Source organism: Uranotaenia lowii, chromosome 1 (genome assembly GCF_029784155.1).
Source record: "Uranotaenia lowii strain MFRU-FL chromosome 1, ASM2978415v1, whole genome shotgun sequence".
NCBI lineage: Eukaryota > Metazoa > Arthropoda > Insecta > Diptera > Culicidae > Uranotaenia > Uranotaenia lowii.
The window spans coordinates 36,448,778-36,467,834 of NC_073691.1; the positions used below are offsets into that span (position 1 = coordinate 36,448,778).

The 19,057-nt window shown below is 36.6% G+C and overlaps 2 protein-coding genes across 2 annotated transcripts in view; both read right to left on the reverse strand.

Moving 5' to 3' along the window:
- LOC129759207 (netrin-A-like) overlaps positions 1-2,574 on the reverse strand; it is a 157,950-nt gene extending 155,376 nt beyond the window's left edge. The window contains exon 1 of the mRNA XM_055756618.1: positions 320-2,574. Coding sequence (XP_055612593.1) covers positions 320-1,490 — 1,171 coding nt within the window. The 5' untranslated portion in view covers positions 1,491-2,574. The remainder of the gene's footprint in view (positions 1-319) is intronic.
- On the reverse strand, positions 2,013-6,015 carry LOC129749107 (uncharacterized). Its single transcript, XM_055743979.1, has 2 exons — positions 3,751-6,015; positions 2,013-2,606 (listed from the first exon to the last, which is right to left on the reverse strand). Exons 1-2 carry the CDS (start codon positions 3,947-3,949, stop codon positions 2,329-2,331), a joined length of 477 nt encoding a protein of 158 aa, XP_055599954.1. The 5' UTR covers positions 3,950-6,015; the 3' UTR covers positions 2,013-2,328.
- Between the last annotated feature and the right edge of the window lie 13,042 nt (positions 6,016-19,057).

A 19,057-nucleotide genomic window follows, 5' to 3' on the forward strand; every position in this document is an offset into this window, starting at 1 on the left:
CAATTTTCACTTTTGAAGTTATTCTTTCTTTAACCTTCAATTGATCTTTATGCAAGCTGTTGGCTTCATGCAATACTGAAATAATGCCTTCATCGCAAAAAAGCAAAGAAGTAAGCGCAAGGTGTTTTTTTTTTTTAATTTTTTGTTTATATTCTCGTAATTTTCTTCTAAAATAAGTCTTATCATTTATGTAACTAAATGTTTTTTTAATTTAACTTATCAATTTTCGAATATTGCATTTTATTTTTACAAAGCAAAACTGCCCCATTAGAAAAATTACAGTCTTCGTGAATTTTTACTTTCTTCCATTGGTACTTACTCTTGCATTCATTCGGCTCCCTCGCATTGGCCCTTCCCCAAGGCCGATCGAAGTGGAACGGCTTACATCGTTCACAATCCCTCCCAGCTGTATTATGCTTACAATCGCAGCTCAGCTCCCCATCCCTTCCACTAACACACCGCGAACCATGTCCATTACACTTACAACGACCCCCAACGGCAAAGTCCGACACTGCGTAGTGGTGCGTAAGGGTTAAAACTGGTTGCGTTGGAGATGGATTTTGGTAGTTGAAGGATTCGGTGTCTGTACTTGAGTTTTCTAGGGTATCGAAAGTGAAGGGGTCTTTCTTGAGGCGGAAGGAGAGAGGGACTTGAGGGGAACCGAGGAGGAGGAGGTCTTCGATGGATTCTTGGGGCATTTGTAGTCGGTGGAAGACTATGCGGATATCGGTGGCAGTGACCCAATCCTGGAGCACCGGGGAGGAGTCGAAGTCGGATGCCGAGGGTCTGCCTTCGAGGGTGCTGAAGGCTATACGGGACCCTTGGATACCGGTGGACTCGCCCATGTGTCTATGAGCATCGGTGCAGCGGGCTTCCTGTTCGTTGGCTTTGGTGATAGTAGCTCGATTGGGTCTTCCGTAGACCCGACGACACTGGGAGCTGTAGAACTGGAAGGGTTGCCAGGTTCGGCCGAAGTCTACGCTTTTGTAGATGGCCATGGAATCAGGTTTTACTGCTCCTGGGCAAAAGGTCATACTGACGTAGGTAAGTTCGTACTTTTTTCCGAGGGATAGGGTTAGAGTAACGTTGTCTGGGGGGTCGTTCATGCCTGTCGGAGTTGGGATAGGAGCTGACCTCCAGCAGGTGACGTTATTGGAATTGTTGACATCGGTGAGCGCTGAAGCGGGATATCGTTTGCGAGGAATCGAGTCATCACATTGGTGGCAAGGTCCTCGAAGTTCTTGGCTGTCACAAACTTCGACGGGGCCTTTCAGACCACAGGTTGAAGATGCGACGATTGGCATCCCGAAGGCAGCATTCACAAAATCGGGGACACATCTTCGGGGTCGGTCCTCATCGTAGCAAGGATCGTACTGGGATTGGACCGGAAACATTTTCAGATAGCCTCCCCCGTCTGGGGAAGCTGAGGCTCCCTTTAGTGGAAGCAGCAGGAGCAGAGGGCTGACCCAACGAACGATTCCGGCCAACATGGTCGATTTCAATGTTCCACAAATTACCCACGTTGCAGTTCTGCGGTCGCAAAAATCTGTTTTTCACATGAAATTTTAATTAATCGCTATTGTTGCATACATCGAGGCGAAACACGGCCAGGCCGGAGGATTGGAAGTAATCGACGCACCAAACGAACATGGAATTTTAATTAATACACTCTCCGCGTCCCTTCGTGGGCGTCCCGGTATTCCCAGGAGAAGTAAGGTTACAGCAACAGAAGGATAATGTAATCTGGTAAAGCACTCGAGCTCGCGAGACCAACCAATTAATCACTGAATTACGTGGATTGCCTTGGCATCATCATCACTATTCAGCTAGGAACCCCGTACTTAAAAGAGCCAACTGACATCACTCAATCATCCTATTATCACATCATTCTAAATTGAACGCAACCAGCAACACATGTTTCACATTATCCAATCCGGGTTTCGGGCGCTAAATCCTCTTCTTTAAGCCACCTCCACCTCTTTCCCTGGGTACCGGCTTTGTCACTGCTTCAGTCGAAACCACGCGGTCGACCCCGAAACAAACGATCAAAACAAACGACCGGATAACAGATGAGAAAACGCTCGCTCGGAAACCGGTAATGACATCGACCAAGCAGGCCGCGACGGATGACGACACTTTGTCTACAGAGACATATAGTTCATAAACACGCGACGACACGCAACGACGAAGAAAGAAGACCGGTCCACGGCCTACAATTTCCACTGTCTGGCTGTCTGCTCTACCTACGCACGGGAAGATTCACCGATTCCAATCGCTATCTTCTACTCGAACCGAAACACTCGAAGAACGGCCAACTACGCGACGCAACTATTCGTTTGCGAATCTGCCTATAAATATTTCGCACAAGTGCAATCGTTGACGGCAAGGACGAACTCCGACGACGACGGTCACTGTCGACTGCTGGATGGATGCTGACTGAAAAACCCGTCCGTGGTGCCGTGCAGTATTTTCCAACTTTCGGGACACAAAACCATCTGCTGCTGCCACAATCTCCTGGCTCCTAGCAGCAGCATCATCACCATCATCATCAGAAGAATCAGCATCAACATCATCAACGGTAAAAACTCGGGAGAGTCGAACGCGCGCTACAGGTTTCGGAAAAGGGAAATTTGCGTGAAGTTTCAAAGGATGCTGCCGCCTTCGATAGAGAAGCCGGCTCGAAGGACCAAATGAGAACAGAAAGGGTAGCGGGTGAGTGACGAGACGGAGCACACTGGTCAGAACATTTTCCAGCAACGTTTATGCTCTCGCTCCGGATGTGAACCCCCTTGATCGGGAGCCAATAATGCACACAAACCACCACCAGCCTCAATTTGCCGACCACCCCCTCCAGCGATAGCAATTGAGCGAAAGCAACATGCAAAAGAATGAAGAATATATTCCAGCATATTTCGGCGGAGATGGACGAACAAACGAAAAGGGAGTGGAAGGCGAACAGCCGTTATTATCTGCGAAACGATAAAACTGACAGGGTGGGCGGTCGGGCGGTCGAAGAGCAATCTCGGATATGCTCACATCGCATCGAGCACCGAACTCTTTCACTAACCCTCGCCACTTCTGCTTCGTGTCGTGTCGACCGACCGACCGACCGACTGGCAATTCTTTCTTCCTGTCCTGCCCAAATGAAATTGGGATGGGATCGAACGAACGAACAATGTTTTTGTTTTCGCCGAGGTATTTATCGAATCAGAATCGGTATGTTTGCTTTTCGGCTTTTATGCTGCTGAGTGACCGAACCGAGCGACCGACCGAAAGCCGAAAACAAAGCAACCGAAGAGCGTGGGAGAGTGAGTGACTCCTCTGCGGGAGAGACTTGAACATGCTCTGAGCGCTATGTTAGAAAGGTGACACGAACAGGTGACAACACGGTGAGAATTCAGATGCCGGAAAGTGAAAAACACTTGCTCACGACTCACTGGCGGCTTCTTTGTGTAAGATGAGGGAAACTCTCATTCAGGTTTTTTATACCCAGCTTTTGGATGCTACATTTGCATCAACATTTAAGAAATTAATTTGTATCAAATATTGGAAAATTATCTAGGTCTGAACTTGAATAAAATACTCAATTTTCTTTCGTGAATAACTTTTTATATTCACGGCATATTTCGGCGGAGATGGACGAACAAACGAAAAGGGAGTGGAAGGCGAACAGCCGTTATTATCTGCGAAACGATAAAACTGACAGGGTGGGCGGTCGGGCGGTCGAAGAGCAATCTCGGATATGCTCACATCGCATTGGCATCCCGAAGGCAGCATTCACAAAATCGGGGACACATCTTCGGGGTCGGTCCTCATCGTAGCAAGGATCGTACTGGGATTGGACCGGAAACATTTTCAGATAGCCTCCCCCGTCTGGGGAAGCTGAGGCTCCCTTTAGTGGAAGCAGCAGGAGCAGAGGGCTGACCCAACGAACGATTCCGGCCAACATGGTCGATTTCAATGTTCCACAAATTACCCACGTTGCAGTTCTGCGGTCGCAAAAATCTGTTTTTCACATGAAATTTTAATTAATCGCTATTGTTGCATACATCGAGGCGAAACACGGCCAGGCCGGAGGATTGGAAGTAATCGACGCACCAAACGAACATGGAATTTTAATTAATACACTCTCCGCGTCCCTTCGTGGGCGTCCCGGTATTCCCAGGAGAAGTAAGGTTACAGCAACAGAAGGATAATGTAATCTGGTAAAGCACTCGAGCTCGCGAGACCAACCAATTAATCACTGAATTACGTGGATTGCCTTGGCATCATCATCACTATTCAGCTAGGAACCCCGTACTTAAAAGAGCCAACTGACATCACTCAATCATCCTATTATCACATCATTCTAAATTGAACGCAACCAGCAACACATGTTTCACATTATCCAATCCGGGTTTCGGGCGCTAAATCCTCTTCTTTAAGCCACCTCCACCTCTTTCCCTGGGTACCGGCTTTGTCACTGCTTCAGTCGAAACCACGCGGTCGACCCCGAAACAAACGATCAAAACAAACGACCGGATAACAGATGAGAAAACGCTCGCTCGGAAACCGGTAATGACATCGACCAAGCAGGCCGCGACGGATGACGACACTTTGTCTACAGAGACATATAGTTCATAAACACGCGACGACACGCAACGACGAAGAAAGAAGACCGGTCCACGGCCTACAATTTCCACTGTCTGGCTGTCTGCTCTACCTACGCACGGGAAGATTCACCGATTCCAATCGCTATCTTCTACTCGAACCGAAACACTCGAAGAACGGCCAACTACGCGACGCAACTATTCGTTTGCGAATCTGCCTATAAATATTTCGCACAAGTGCAATCGTTGACGGCAAGGACGAACTCCGACGACGACGGTCACTGTCGACTGCTGGATGGATGCTGACTGAAAAACCCGTCCGTGGTGCCGTGCAGTATTTTCCAACTTTCGGGACACAAAACCATCTGCTGCTGCCACAATCTCCTGGCTCCTAGCAGCAGCATCATCACCATCATCATCAGAAGAATCAGCATCAACATCATCAACGGTAAAAACTCGGGAGAGTCGAACGCGCGCTACAGGTTTCGGAAAAGGGAAATTTGCGTGAAGTTTCAAAGGATGCTGCCGCCTTCGATAGAGAAGCCGGCTCGAAGGACCAAATGAGAACAGAAAGGGTAGCGGGTGAGTGACGAGACGGAGCACACTGGTCAGAACATTTTCCAGCAACGTTTATGCTCTCGCTCCGGATGTGAACCCCCTTGATCGGGAGCCAATAATGCACACAAACCACCACCAGCCTCAATTTGCCGACCACCCCCTCCAGCGATAGCAATTGAGCGAAAGCAACATGCAAAAGAATGAAGAATATATTCCAGCATATTTCGGCGGAGATGGACGAACAAACGAAAAGGGAGTGGAAGGCGAACAGCCGTTATTATCTGCGAAACGATAAAACTGACAGGGTGGGCGGTCGGGCGGTCGAAGAGCAATCTCGGATATGCTCACATCGCATCGAGCACCGAACTCTTTCACTAACCCTCGCCACTTCTGCTTCGTGTCGTGTCGACCGACCGACCGACCGACTGGCAATTCTTTCTTCCTGTCCTGCCCAAATGAAATTGGGATGGGATCGAACGAACGAACAATGTTTTTGTTTTCGCCGAGGTATTTATCGAATCAGAATCGGTATGTTTGCTTTTCGGCTTTTATGCTGCTGAGTGACCGAACCGAGCGACCGACCGAAAGCCGAAAACAAAGCAACCGAAGAGCGTGGGAGAGTGAGTGACTCCTCTGCGGGAGAGACTTGAACATGCTCTGAGCGCTATGTTAGAAAGGTGACACGAACAGGTGACAACACGGTGAGAATTCAGATGCCGGAAAGTGAAAAACACTTGCTCACGACTCACTGGCGGCTTCTTTGTGTAAGATGAGGGAAACTCTCATTCAGGTTTTTTATACCCAGCTTTTGGATGCTACATTTGCATCAACATTTAAGAAATTAATTTGTATCAAATATTGGAAAATTATCTAGGTCTGAACTTGAATAAAATACTCAATTTTCTTTCGTGAATAACTTTTTATTGCTCGAAAAAGTTTTAGAGCATAATTAGCTAAAAATATTATGTTTACGTGATTACATACCCCAGAAAAAAGGAAAAGTTTTCTATGATTTGAGGACAATGCGGCTATCAGTGCTTGAGATGTCGGCAGAGCACAACTTATTTTGCTGTTTTTTCGTCTTCTTGTTTGAAAACTATATCAAAAGCCACTCGGTAGATTGCATCAAAACTGAACACAAGAAAACATATCATTATCAATCAATTTAGATAAAAAGGTGCAATTTTTTTAGTACCTACAGGTTTTTCTAATTACTTACTGACCCGACAGACGCTTTATAGGGTTTGAGGCGTTCTAGACGTTATGTCTACATTGTTTTTCATTTTAATCCATCCCAAGTAACAAATAAAGTTTTTAGCAGGCTAGTAGACCTAGTTTTGGTTTCATAAGAGGCTTGGGGAGTCTTATAAAATAATCGGTGTTACTCGGGATAATTTTTGATAACAATACTCTGAATTTAAAGTAGCTGCTATTTATTTTTTAGTTTGAAAAACTTTTTTTCTGTGACTCAATGCATGTACAATCTCTCTGAATTAACATAAAGTCAACTGAAAAATTTTAATACTTTACATCTTTTAAATAAGAATCAAAAGTCAGTTTCGGGAATGTCAGAACAATTGGAAATGTTAAATGAAAATTCTGGTTTAGTTTAGCGATACTTATTTCCGATAAATAAAATCATTGTATCTGAAACATCGAGCGCCAGCCTCCAGAAGAAGTACAATGTATGTTATGATTAAGATTCGATCTCATGACCTCTGGATTAGAAGACATACGTTCTAACTTCCAAGCCAAGGCCGTTGATCAGGATAAGGAACATTTTTTTCAGTGTGTTCCTAATTTTGGACATAGTCAAAGTGTTCCAAACATTATCGAAGTTATAGCATGTTTTGAAATAAATAAGATTGGTTTAAGATGTTAAAGAAATTTTATTTAATTTTCAACAAACTGTAAAATGAATGTTATTTTTTTATAAAACATGATAACTTTCTAACTTAAGTCTATTTCAAAGTTGAAAATGTCGAAAACATATATTAGCCAAATTTTATAAAACGCATCCTACGTGACACTACTGAACAGATTAAACGGCATCTTCAAATTCTTTCCAGTATTTAAGTTTGATTGAGGCAATCAAAAATCATTCTTATTTGTGCTAAATTGTCCTCATATCGAAGACCAATTCAAGAAACATCCACGCGATAGAAAACTACTCAAAGATCTGTAATAACTTTATTCTAGCAAATTATCTGATTCCGTATTGAGCGAAAAGTTTATTAATTGCAAATGTATAAAACTTGCAAATCAAAAACGATGTAATAAGATAAAATGATAAAATAAATTTTATTCGGGTAGGAGGGAAGATATTTTTCCCATTGTGCATCGCAGCTACAGAAAAAAATATCAGCTGAAATCACAGCAAAAATTGTAATTCCACAGAACTTTGGGTAAATTTTCCTCACAGAGTCTGTGACACAGAACACAGAATTTTGAAATATTCACTGATTTCACAGAATTTTTGAATTTTATATGGATTTCCAATTTTTAATTTTTTTTTTGCCAATATAAAATAAAGGTTTCTTACCTTGAGCTAGGAAAGTATGTTAAGATTGGTAATGTTTATTGATTTTTCCCTAAAAAATATTTAATAGACCCAATTTTTTATGAATTTTCGATGAAACCAATGAAAATTGTATTCCAGGTAACCTTTAGACAATTTTTGGGAGAAATCACAGAAAGTCAGATTTTTTCCAAAAACACATATTTTTTTCGGCAACCTTGGTTGAAACCCGCATTGATATCGTTCGTATATAATTTGACATTTAAAAAGGGTTGTCTGTGATTGAGATACAGGGGCAAAAAAATAGTCTTAAAACCTGGATGAATTTGATGTTCAGTTTAGTTGCGACATTTCATTGATTTACTTTGAACTTGATCGTAGTTTAAAATTTACTTTGTTTCGGTATTTGGGGAAATGCTAATTTTAAAAAGATCACACCGCTCTCCTGACCACTTCGAACGCCCCCCCCCCTCACTTTGAATCAAACCCATGCAGAGAGCATAACAGAATTCGATCCAAATTTGCTTTGATCATATCATCGAATTATTTTTGGCAACCTCGGTTTAGACTAGATTTCTATTATTTTTTAAAATAATTTAAAAATTTGCTAATGGATGCAACAGCTTTACAGCTAAAAATCATCTTCTTTAATTTTCCAAACAGAACTTCGCATTGAATATTCAAAAAAAAAAGGAAAAAACGTTATAAGCAAGTTCCTTTTTTATTAAATCAATTGACCCATTCCAGCTTAACGACACAACGTTAGTAAAATATTTTTTTGGCTAATTGTATTTAAATTTTTCGGTATATTGAGCACATTGAAAAAAAAAATCCCTTTATTTCAGAATTTAAAGCGCTACAATTTGGAATAAAAAGTTTTTTTTTATTGAAAGAATCGTTATCGAATTATAAATAATAAATGTGGTGACGTCACAAGGTGCCACTTTTTTCCCTTTGCAGTTTTTTCTTATCAAACCGTACTTTTCTACTCTTCTCAACAGCCAAACTTTGTGAAAAATTCTGTTGAGTATCAGTTCATTACAACCAACAAATCGCTGTTTCCGATGTTTTGAAATTTTTATTTCAATTTATTTTACAGCAATTTAGTTTTGTGACGTTACGTGACAACACGCTATTTTTTTGAAACGCGGTTTTTAAACCGTTTTGTGACTTAACAAGGTTTTTTTAGCTACAGAAATAAATATTATAAATAAAAAATATTTGTGTGATCACGTGAACATAGAACAAAAACTGGAAAAATTACTCTTAAAAAAAGCATTTGAATTTGTTTCCTAATCCTTTTTATATTTGTAGTTAGTTTAACTGCAAAAGAAAAAAAATGGAAATTTTAAAAGCCTTCGTTCTATTGATAGTTTATAAACGGACACAAGCATGACCAAATGAGGCATTATTAAAATCTCACAAGTTGCAAGCTTAAATTGATTCAAAGCTAAGCACAAAGTCCCATGCTAAATTTGGGATGATTGGAACACGGAAAGAGATTGCGCAATGACCTTGAAATTTATAAGAAATTAAGAAAAAAAAATTTCAGAAGGCACATGAAAACCCCATGAACTTTCATTATAGTTCTTCACGAAACTTCAGTTATGACATAAATTTGATTCTTAATCAACGTTTTGAGTAGCGTAATGATACAAATCATATGAGGATTTAAAAATTGGCTTCTGAAGAATCAATTAAACACAAAAAAAACATGAATTGTAGTCGACGCTTAAAAACTCTTTTTTTAAGCTTAGTTACTGTTTTATCAAAATTCTAATCGGAATGCGTTCTTCAGATGAGATATTGTCATATTTGAAGCTTTAAGAAAACGCGAATGTAAAAAAAAAATCGGATGATAAAGACCAAAACTATTGGTGAAAACTGAATTTTTAATATTCATTCGTAACATAATCTTTCCGTTGTCTGACCTGGCCCAAAGTTTTCATCCCAAGCAATCAAAAGTCACATATTTAGTTTAATGAAGGCTTTAAAGTTACATATTGGCTGACAAAGAGAATCAACTGCCCAATTCCCTTAAGTGAACTTTATGTAATCATTAATGAACTTGAAAGCTGCAAAAGTGATCAATATGTACGTTGTATGTGACTTATTTTGCCCAATTCCCATGAAGGAACTATATGTACTCATTAGTGAACTTGAAAGCTGCAAAAGTGATTAATATGTACTTTGTATGGGACTTAAGTCACATAAAGTGCACAAAAGTGCTCAAAACGGGATTTACTATGTCATATAAAGGGCACAAACATGTTCAAAACGGGATTTACTAAGTCACAAAAAGTGCATTGAGTTGCTTTCAAAATCAAATCACCACATCAAATTTTAGTTTCAGTTAGAACAACATCTAGGCGTGGTCTAGTGTTAGCGTGTTCGATTCTCACCACGAGGGCCGGGGTTCGATCCCCAAGCCAGGCAAGTTTTTTTTCAATAAGAAATTTGGTAATTGAGTGACCATTCTGATGCGATATATGTAGGAAATATAGGAAAGAATCAATTGAGCAATTAGTCGAGTTTGGAATCCAGTGCGTGGCATCATGGCGGCACCATGTAAATAATCAAGAAAAGGTGATATGAACCGATGCCAAGGGTGCAGTTGAGATAGAGAGAGATTTTTTTTGCTCATTTTACGATTTTTTGGAAGCTGAATTAAAAGGCCGCTGAAAGCTGAATAGAAGATCATTAAGACTTGTTTTGGAACTTGAAAGTATCCATAAGAACTTAAATTTTGAGCTGCATAGAACGTTTTATGGGACTTTTGGTTGCTTGGGATGGAACTTTGCGCAAATACATATTTTAATTTGTTTTATTTTAAAAATTATTTTAAAGTCTCTTCTGCGAGATTTTGTGTGAATGCTAGACTCGGTTTGGATTTTCTCGTAAAATTCTATGCAGTCGACACTAAAGATAGTTTTATTCAAATTAAAAAAAAAAATTGTATGAAAGACCGCTAAATTTTTTTGATAGAAAATCTTAATCTTTAAAATATAGATACCATCGAATTTGTTTTAAAACGATTGCATGAAAAGTCTTGAACGTTTTCAAAAAAAAGACATCAATTTTCTTGACGTTACAACGCATTCTTTACTCGGATGCAACTTATAACCTCCTGAATCGATTTTAATTCTTAAGATTGCTTAGAATTGATCTCAAAAATTTGAAGAGACTTTCAATTTTGACAATATGTGACATTGAAATGAATCATGAGTTGAAAAACAGTAGAATTTTCATGACGTCACAACCAGCGATGCCACATGTACCGATTTATCGGTATTCATACCGATTTTTGAGCAAATTTTTGAACAAGAATCTGTATAAACTGTATAAGATTTTTGAGATTTTGGTACAAAATATAAGATATATTTCAGTCTACGCAAGACTATCAAAAATATTGGGTTTTCTGTTAAATTGATGACGACCAAATAATATTTGGTTAGCTCAGTAAGAAACACTTGAAGCTTTTATAATAAGTGAACGTATTTCAATATTTTAATCGAATAACTGAAATTTTAAAGGAAAGACACATTTTCTTTTAAATAGATGTATGTTTAAGGAGAAGTCCACGAATAAATGGCGAACTATCCGTTGGAATTTTGTAAAATTGTTGTTTTCAATAACATATTCTATAATTTTTATAATTGCACCAAGATAGCCAGCGGAAGTTTATCTTATGAGATTAAATGTTCATGAGTTTTCAAAATAAAAAAAAAGAAAATGTAAGAACATTCAATAAGGATCACACCCATAAGGAATCGTGTGTTAATCGATAGCTTGAAGAAATTATTTGATTGAGAATATTACAAGTAAGCTCCAGGAGTATTTTTTTTTTATAATTGAGAAACCAACAAAAACATTTCAATATGTTGTTTTTTACAACTAAGGCCTTCAAAGCCAAAGGGGTATAAGTGCAAAAAAGATCGAATTTGAGTTAATGATACGAAACAATTTTTCATGTTTCAAACTATATTTGGTGATTTCTTTTGATTTTTAGAAATTTATTTACATACCTCAAATTAATTTACATTCGGAAGAGAAATAAAACTTTTTGAAATGCGCAAGAAAAATGGTCAAATACAACAACTTTAAGCATGTTTTCTTGAAATTTGCTTTCATGCACTTACACCCCATTTTTGACATCTAATGCCTCAATTTTGAAAATCCAAAGTAGCCAAAATTTTCAAAAAAATAGTAGAGACGAAAATACAGTATTCACCTCAAAAGAACTCTAAAAACTAATCAAAAATATATAAACAACAGGAAAAAGCAAGCATACTGAATACTTTGAGGCGTTGATTCAAAAAAAATTCAAATAACGGTTTCAGAATCACTGCCGAAAACCAATTTTTAATCACCCCAAAATGCCAATTAATTTTAATACCGATTTTTCGGATTTCCATACCAAAAAATGATTCTTTTGAGTTAGAAAATGCCGATTTAAATGTGGCATCACTGGTAACAACGCTCAAAAGTAGATAGCTAGTAGATAGCTTTTTAACATCATTTCGCAATAATTTTTTTTTTGAGTTTTTTAATTTCAACGGTAACCCTTTCAATTGTATAAAAAAAAGTTACTGAATATCATTTGATGAAAAATGAAGCACAAGAAAAAGTCTTTTGATGGTGTAAAAATTTTCGCAAAAATCGGTTTTCGAAATGAGGAGTTCTTTGAATGAGTCTATTAATATAACATCAATACTGTCAAATTGGTTACTTACGCTTTGAAAATAAAATTATACTTATCATCATTATTTTATTTCTTGCTTCATTTATTAGTTTTTTAGTTGATAGTTAATATTGCCAATTGAGATAATGGAGAATATCGCTTTTTTCTCTTTCTATTTTACTATCAACATGTTAGGTAAAATCTAGCAAAATTTTTATCGACAGCGTAGGAGATTAATGATTAAATCCTCATTATGTATTTGCTTCTTAAAATTTACCTTATTTCATTATCATCTTGTTTTTCCTCTAATTTTTGGCTTGGTTCACATATTTTAAACAACAGTTGATAATAATCCCAAACTGATAAAGTTGGTATTTTTAAATTAAAAAAAACTTAAGGGTCACAATATTAAAGTTCTGAGGGTAAAAGTTGTTTTGCTTAAATCCCTCATGAACCAGCAACAAAATCTTATTGTGTCTTTTGTTCTGCACCAACCTAGTTTTGAAAAGTCGTGAATAATTTTTTTATAGCCATCTGCTTGCCCTCGCAACGTCCATTTACACTTTCGAGCACCAAACCATTGAAGCTCAGATGGAGCGCCATCATTCATCGATTTCCGATCGATCTGATCCCAAGTTTGGGAAGCACCCACCGTGCATCGCTGGTAAGGTATGTAACATGATCTCTTTACCATGGTTGATGGACCCATCATGGTGGGGTTAATATGGGATGATTCATGTTTTGATTTTTTTTTATTAATTTTATTCAGGGTTCTCAACCTTTCACTTCCACCTGATGCGAAATGTGTGCTCGTTTTAACGATGTACCTACAAGAGTGGGTTTCATTCAGCAAAAACATCTAAACTATGTGATTATCAATAGTTTTTATATCGTAATTTTTGCTTTGTTACAACAGTTTTTTGTTAGTTTTATTTTTCTTTTTAACGAAAGATTTTATTTTTAGGGATGCTTGGACAGGCCAACTATTTATGCTTTCGTTGATCACGTTAGTCTAAATCGTTGTTTGCACCAAAAAGGTTCCTTAATCTGTCTGAAAACAAATAATAACAAGTTGGACCATTCTCTTCCTCCCTCATTTCAATCAAATATTGAATTACAAATTTGATTCTTCCTGGATAGAGCAAAAAAAAAAAAATGGTTCATCATCACCGACATTAATGAATGGAAGTATCAGGTGAAACCATATAACTGAATCACGATGATCATAAAACAAAAAACCACAAGAAAACAAATCGATCTATTCGATGTTTTTTGCCAACTTTCGGGACTAAGTCCTTTGCTTAACACAATAACGTTGACAAGTTTCTTGTAATATGAAACTGCAAAATAGATTTTTATAGATGTTTTTTACAGAATTTTGCTGTGGTAATTCATTCCACAAAATTAAAAGTCACTTCGAGGTCAAGCTCAAACTAGGACAATCTGAACCTTCTGGAAATTAAACCTTGCGAAGACTTCGCTCGATTCCGATGAATGAAATTTGTGCTGGTTAACCTTCCACCTCGGAACGTTCGAACATCAATCGTCACCCAACATCACCCACTCACCTCATTGGCACAGATGCGCCGCGCCAAAATAAAAATGGGTCCCCGGTCATGGACCTGTCCCAATCCATGGACCATAAATTCGCTGCTCGAACATCTTCAAATAAACAACAACGAAAGTCGGCAGCCAGCAGAGCGGTCCGGAAAACAAATCTTCTCCACTAACTTGAACGCCCGGTTGAGCTGAAGACGACGACGAAAAGTGATCGAGCTGTTTTGGGAGAATCCTCGTCGAAAGATATGTGTGTGTTTATGCCATCGTCATTCATTACCAGATGCTGGATGGAGGATCCAGGACGAACCTGGGAAGGAAGCGCGGATGGCAATGATTCACGGAGATATTGCAAATCTGTTTACAGATTCAATCGAGCGCGGTGAAGGAATAAAAGAAAAAAAAATCTCGAAAAGCGATACGGCTTTCCATATATACAACTGGGCGAGATCTCTTCAGGGAGGATAAATAATCTTGTAATCTTTTCACAATTTATTTTTGGTATAATGTGTTTAAAGAATCAATGGGATCCGCCTCCGTGAACTCGGCGCTGACACAATCGTGTGGTAATGAGCTTTAGATAGCAAAATTATTCCAAGTCTTGCTATTGAGACATTAAATGTATTTGAATATTACTAGCAAAAATCTTTCAAATCAAAGCTTTGCTAAAACTGGCTTGAAATAAGGTCACTTTTGACAGCATCTAAAAATCAACAGTGCTTAAAGCAAGCATTACTAAAGCTTAGATCTTTTAGAAATGGGACACTTTCTTTTGCTAATAGCTAGTTTACTGGTTATTGGACATTCAAAATTTTAACAGCATTTTGTTGCCTGTAAAAAGTACTATCCGACCTATTTTTTTTTAAATTTAAAATTAACACTCTTTTGAAATATTTACGATGCAAGAGAAAAAGGAAAAAATCATTTTGCACAGTTTCATTCTAAATCCATCATTATCGAATTGATAGCTGACAAAACCGTTGATTATTCAAAGAATAACTGTGTGTGAGTGGTGGAAAAGTATGAAAATACTGTCAAAAATGTTCACAAAGTTCAAATTAAGCATTGAAGAGAAGCATATGATCGGCAACTTCGGCTAAGGGTCATCAGGGAAGTCAAGTCTCAAACCAGCATTTTTAATTTTCAATAAGCAAAATTTGCAAAACAAAATTTTTCTCCGATAAGCTGAAAGTGTTGCCTGGTAATGAGTCATTCAAACCTAACCTCAATCAACAATTTTTTGTTAATTCCAAAGCTCGCACGCTGTATATCCGGTTCCGAGGCTATGGGACAGATGATTTCTGATGAACAAAAAACTAAGGAAATACTCTATTTTAAACAAATTCCAGTGTTTGAATCCTATACCATGTCTGCTCGTGGCAAAGTCCCGAGTATTTTAAAGTATGTATTTGCCAAAGCTCTGCTCTTGTGAAGAAAAACAACAAATTTCAAAACAAATATTATAGTTTTCACTATTTTTCAAAGCCTTATAAGAATAATCTTTTATGTAAATTTCGCAACCTACGATCTATACTAACCGATTATACTTTAAGTCCAATCTCATGATAGTTTTACCTCGTTATTGCCAGATTTTTCCAGCAGAAATTCCAATAAAACCGCTCGAAAAGTGGCTCAAAAATAATCAAATTTGTTAATTTTAAATAGCTGTATCCACAAAATTGCCCTCATTTTCTTTTACAAGAGAAGTATTGGTCCGAAAAGTAGCATAAATTGAAGGAGGAGGATGTAGCCACCTCAATTACAGCTTAGACGAAGTATAAGTTTGAAAAACTGATCAATATCATGACTGAAGAAAGTGTGCGCTGGCCGATGGGTGGTACCAAGAATAAAGTAGTATTTATTCTTACAAAAAAACGATAAATAATTTTTTCATGAATTATCATAATATTACCTTCATTTCCTTCATAGAAAGCATTTAGATCAAACGAAAGGTTTTTGAGATACACGCATCCGTAACTGTCCCATTTCTAAAAGAACTTAGCTTTAATTGCAACATTTTGATTCAAAATTGTAAATAAAAACTTTAGATATAGCTTATCGTAAGGTATCCAAAAAAAATTTCAGCACGTATCCAGGTCGGACAAATCCGGGTTATTTTATCCGGGTTTTTGATCTAAACCCGGACCATTTCTGGGCAAATTTGGTCGAAACCCAGGATTTACTCAATAAAAATTTAGAAAAAAAAACTTGAAAAAAATTGTTTTATCTAAATTGATCAGCAAATTTTAAGTCTTACTCGGACTTTCTAAAAAAACCTTTCATGAATTATTTTTATAAAACTTGCTCAAAAAATTTCGATTTTGACGCATCAATTAAAAATATTTGCACCACAATTGGTTTTTTAAGTTGTTACTTTCGATTATCTGGGCCAAATATTAAAGTCAACAAAATTCACATTTTTCCCGAGTAGCAATGAATACAGTCAGCGAAACAAGAATAGTATCACTAGGTGTTTGGCATGTTAAAATATGAATGACTGAAAATTGCCAAAATTATCTTCTTCGATTTGTTTCAAATTTTTCAACCGATAAATGAGGACCAAAAATATGAAGAAAGGCGAAATAAGAATAGTACCATTTTTGTTTTTCTACAAAAATCAAGGTTCAGTATTTCTTTAAATCCAAAGTTTTGAAATGAAAAATAATGTTTCTTCAAACTATTGGAATAGATTTATTTAAAAAATTTTGAAGGGTTTGTAGATTTTAATCTGACACTTTACATTTACATTTACATTTGAGCTGTAATACTTTATCAAACTGCTCAATTTCTTCATGAACAATGACAAATTATGATAAAAGATAGATTGGAAGCTGAATTTGGATCCGAAAAACAGGCTTGTAATAAAAATTTTGGTTTTTGATTAAGTCAAACATTATTTTTTCTAGTAGAGGTTGTAGATGGCAGCACTATCTTGTTGCTAAACGGAACTTAGGCCAATTTTCGACTAACCGGAATTAGTTAAGGTGTGCTGGAGGATTTTGGTCAAGAAATAAGTACCAGGCGCCGCATGAACGCCTTGGACATTCCAAGATCACTGAACAAAATCATTAGATTTGCATCAAGGTCACTAGTTTCTTTGACCGAGAAAAAAAATTTTGAATATCGCCCTGTTTTTTTTCTTATTGAATATTTACCCATAACGTTTGTTTCATCATTTCACGACATGTTTATGAAGAAATTAATCAGTTTGATGGAATCTCTTAAAACACATTTTTAAACCTTTGAAATATAAGATATGCCTGAAAACGCAGTTTTCTTTTTAAATAGTTCGTAGGAGGATTATTTTTAACTTTTGCATACTAAATTTTAAGAAAAAATCTTGATTTTTATTCGTAAGTGGTACTTATCTTATTTAGCACTTTTTTTTTAGACTTTCGGTCCTCAACGCCACTTGCTTATGCTTGATTTATCCGTTGAACATTTTTTAAACAAGTTATTGAAGTAAATTTTGAAGGTGTTTTTCTTTTCTTTTTTCTATTTTCTATTTTCTATTTCTATTTTCTATTTTGTTTATTTATAGACAATTTTAACCAGCTTAGTCATTCTTCCTCTTAAGAAGGTGTGTACATTTCGTTTTAATTCTACAGTCTATCCAACAATTTGATGAATACCAAAGTTTCAAATTTCAACAAGCAAACACATAATGGTACTATTCTTGTTTCGCTCACTGTATAAGAGCTTATTTTGACTTATTTTGGGGAACTGATTCAAATATTCATTTAGTTTATTTCTATCATCTTTTGTTTTTGGTACCATTTTGAAAAAAGGATTAAATTCACGGAATAAATTTGTGCACTATTTTACAAAACTACAGAACATCACAAATATTTTGAAAATAAAGGAATAAACTAAATGATTAACTTCATCGAAAGCTAGAAGTAATTTTAACTTTTTACGAAAACGTTGTAGAAATTAACTTTTCACTTTTTTATCTGTCCCTGCAAAATCGGTATTTTTACCAAATAAAAAAAAATAAATTAAATCTTAGATATTTTTAAAACCCTTAATAAAATAGTATCGCAGTCTTTAATTTTTTTAGGAATTCAAATGAGTCTAAATATTTAATTTAAAATACTCAAATTTTTTTTAATGATGTCAGAAACGGTTGTGCTCTTATCAATTCAAATTTCCCAAAATTGTAAAATTTTATTTTTTGAAGCGTTGTGGGGTAATTCTACCCAAAAATGCCTTATGGGTAAAACGCCAACGACAAAATTTTGATAAATTCAGAATATATGCAAAGTATTGAATACATAAATGTTTTCTTGAAATCGATAACCTATAATTTAAATTCAAAAATTTGCCAGATATCAAATGAAACGAGACTTACAATCATATTAAATTTTATGGTGGCTATTCATCACTTATGCTGAAAAATGTGAGTACCGTAATCCGGGGTAAGATTGATCTGTTTTTTTTTTTTCAATATATTTCGATTATTTTTTCTGTTAAGAGGAATGTGGCATGTTTCATATTCTTAAAACCAGTACTGGACTCCTATGAACGTAAAACATGGTTGCAGAAATATATAAGACTACCGTAAAACGGGGTAACTTTGATCACCGGGGTAAATTTGACCAACAATAAACTTTTCCACAATATCATCAATAACTCAGTCTCTAGTTTGAATTTTTTAAAACTGTTTTCTACGTTTGAAAGCCTATAAATTGAGTATCAAATAAGCAAAATTTGGTTTGTATTTGATTTTTTTCCTGTTAGTAAAAAATCTAATTTCAAAATCTTAAAATATCTATTTTTAGAAGGCCAGCAAACAAACAGCTCTCCTGATGATACCAAAATGCATTTAGAAGCAAACGGATTGATTAATGTGAAAGAACAACTTTTTTTTTTTCTATTTATATGAACAGTTGCAGTGTTATTTTTATAATCATTTAAAGATAAATTTATGATATTTAAAAAATATGAATCTTTTCCAAAAGTAAGCCCGTATTGGACAAATGGACAGGAACCCTATCAAGTATCAAATTCTGAACAGAGACGAAAACGATTTTTAAATCAAATTTAAAGAGATCCAATAAATTTCTGCATCCATGTTTTACGTTCATAGAAGTAGAGTACTGGTTTCAAAAATATAAAACATGCCACATTCCTTTTAACAGAAAAAATATTCGA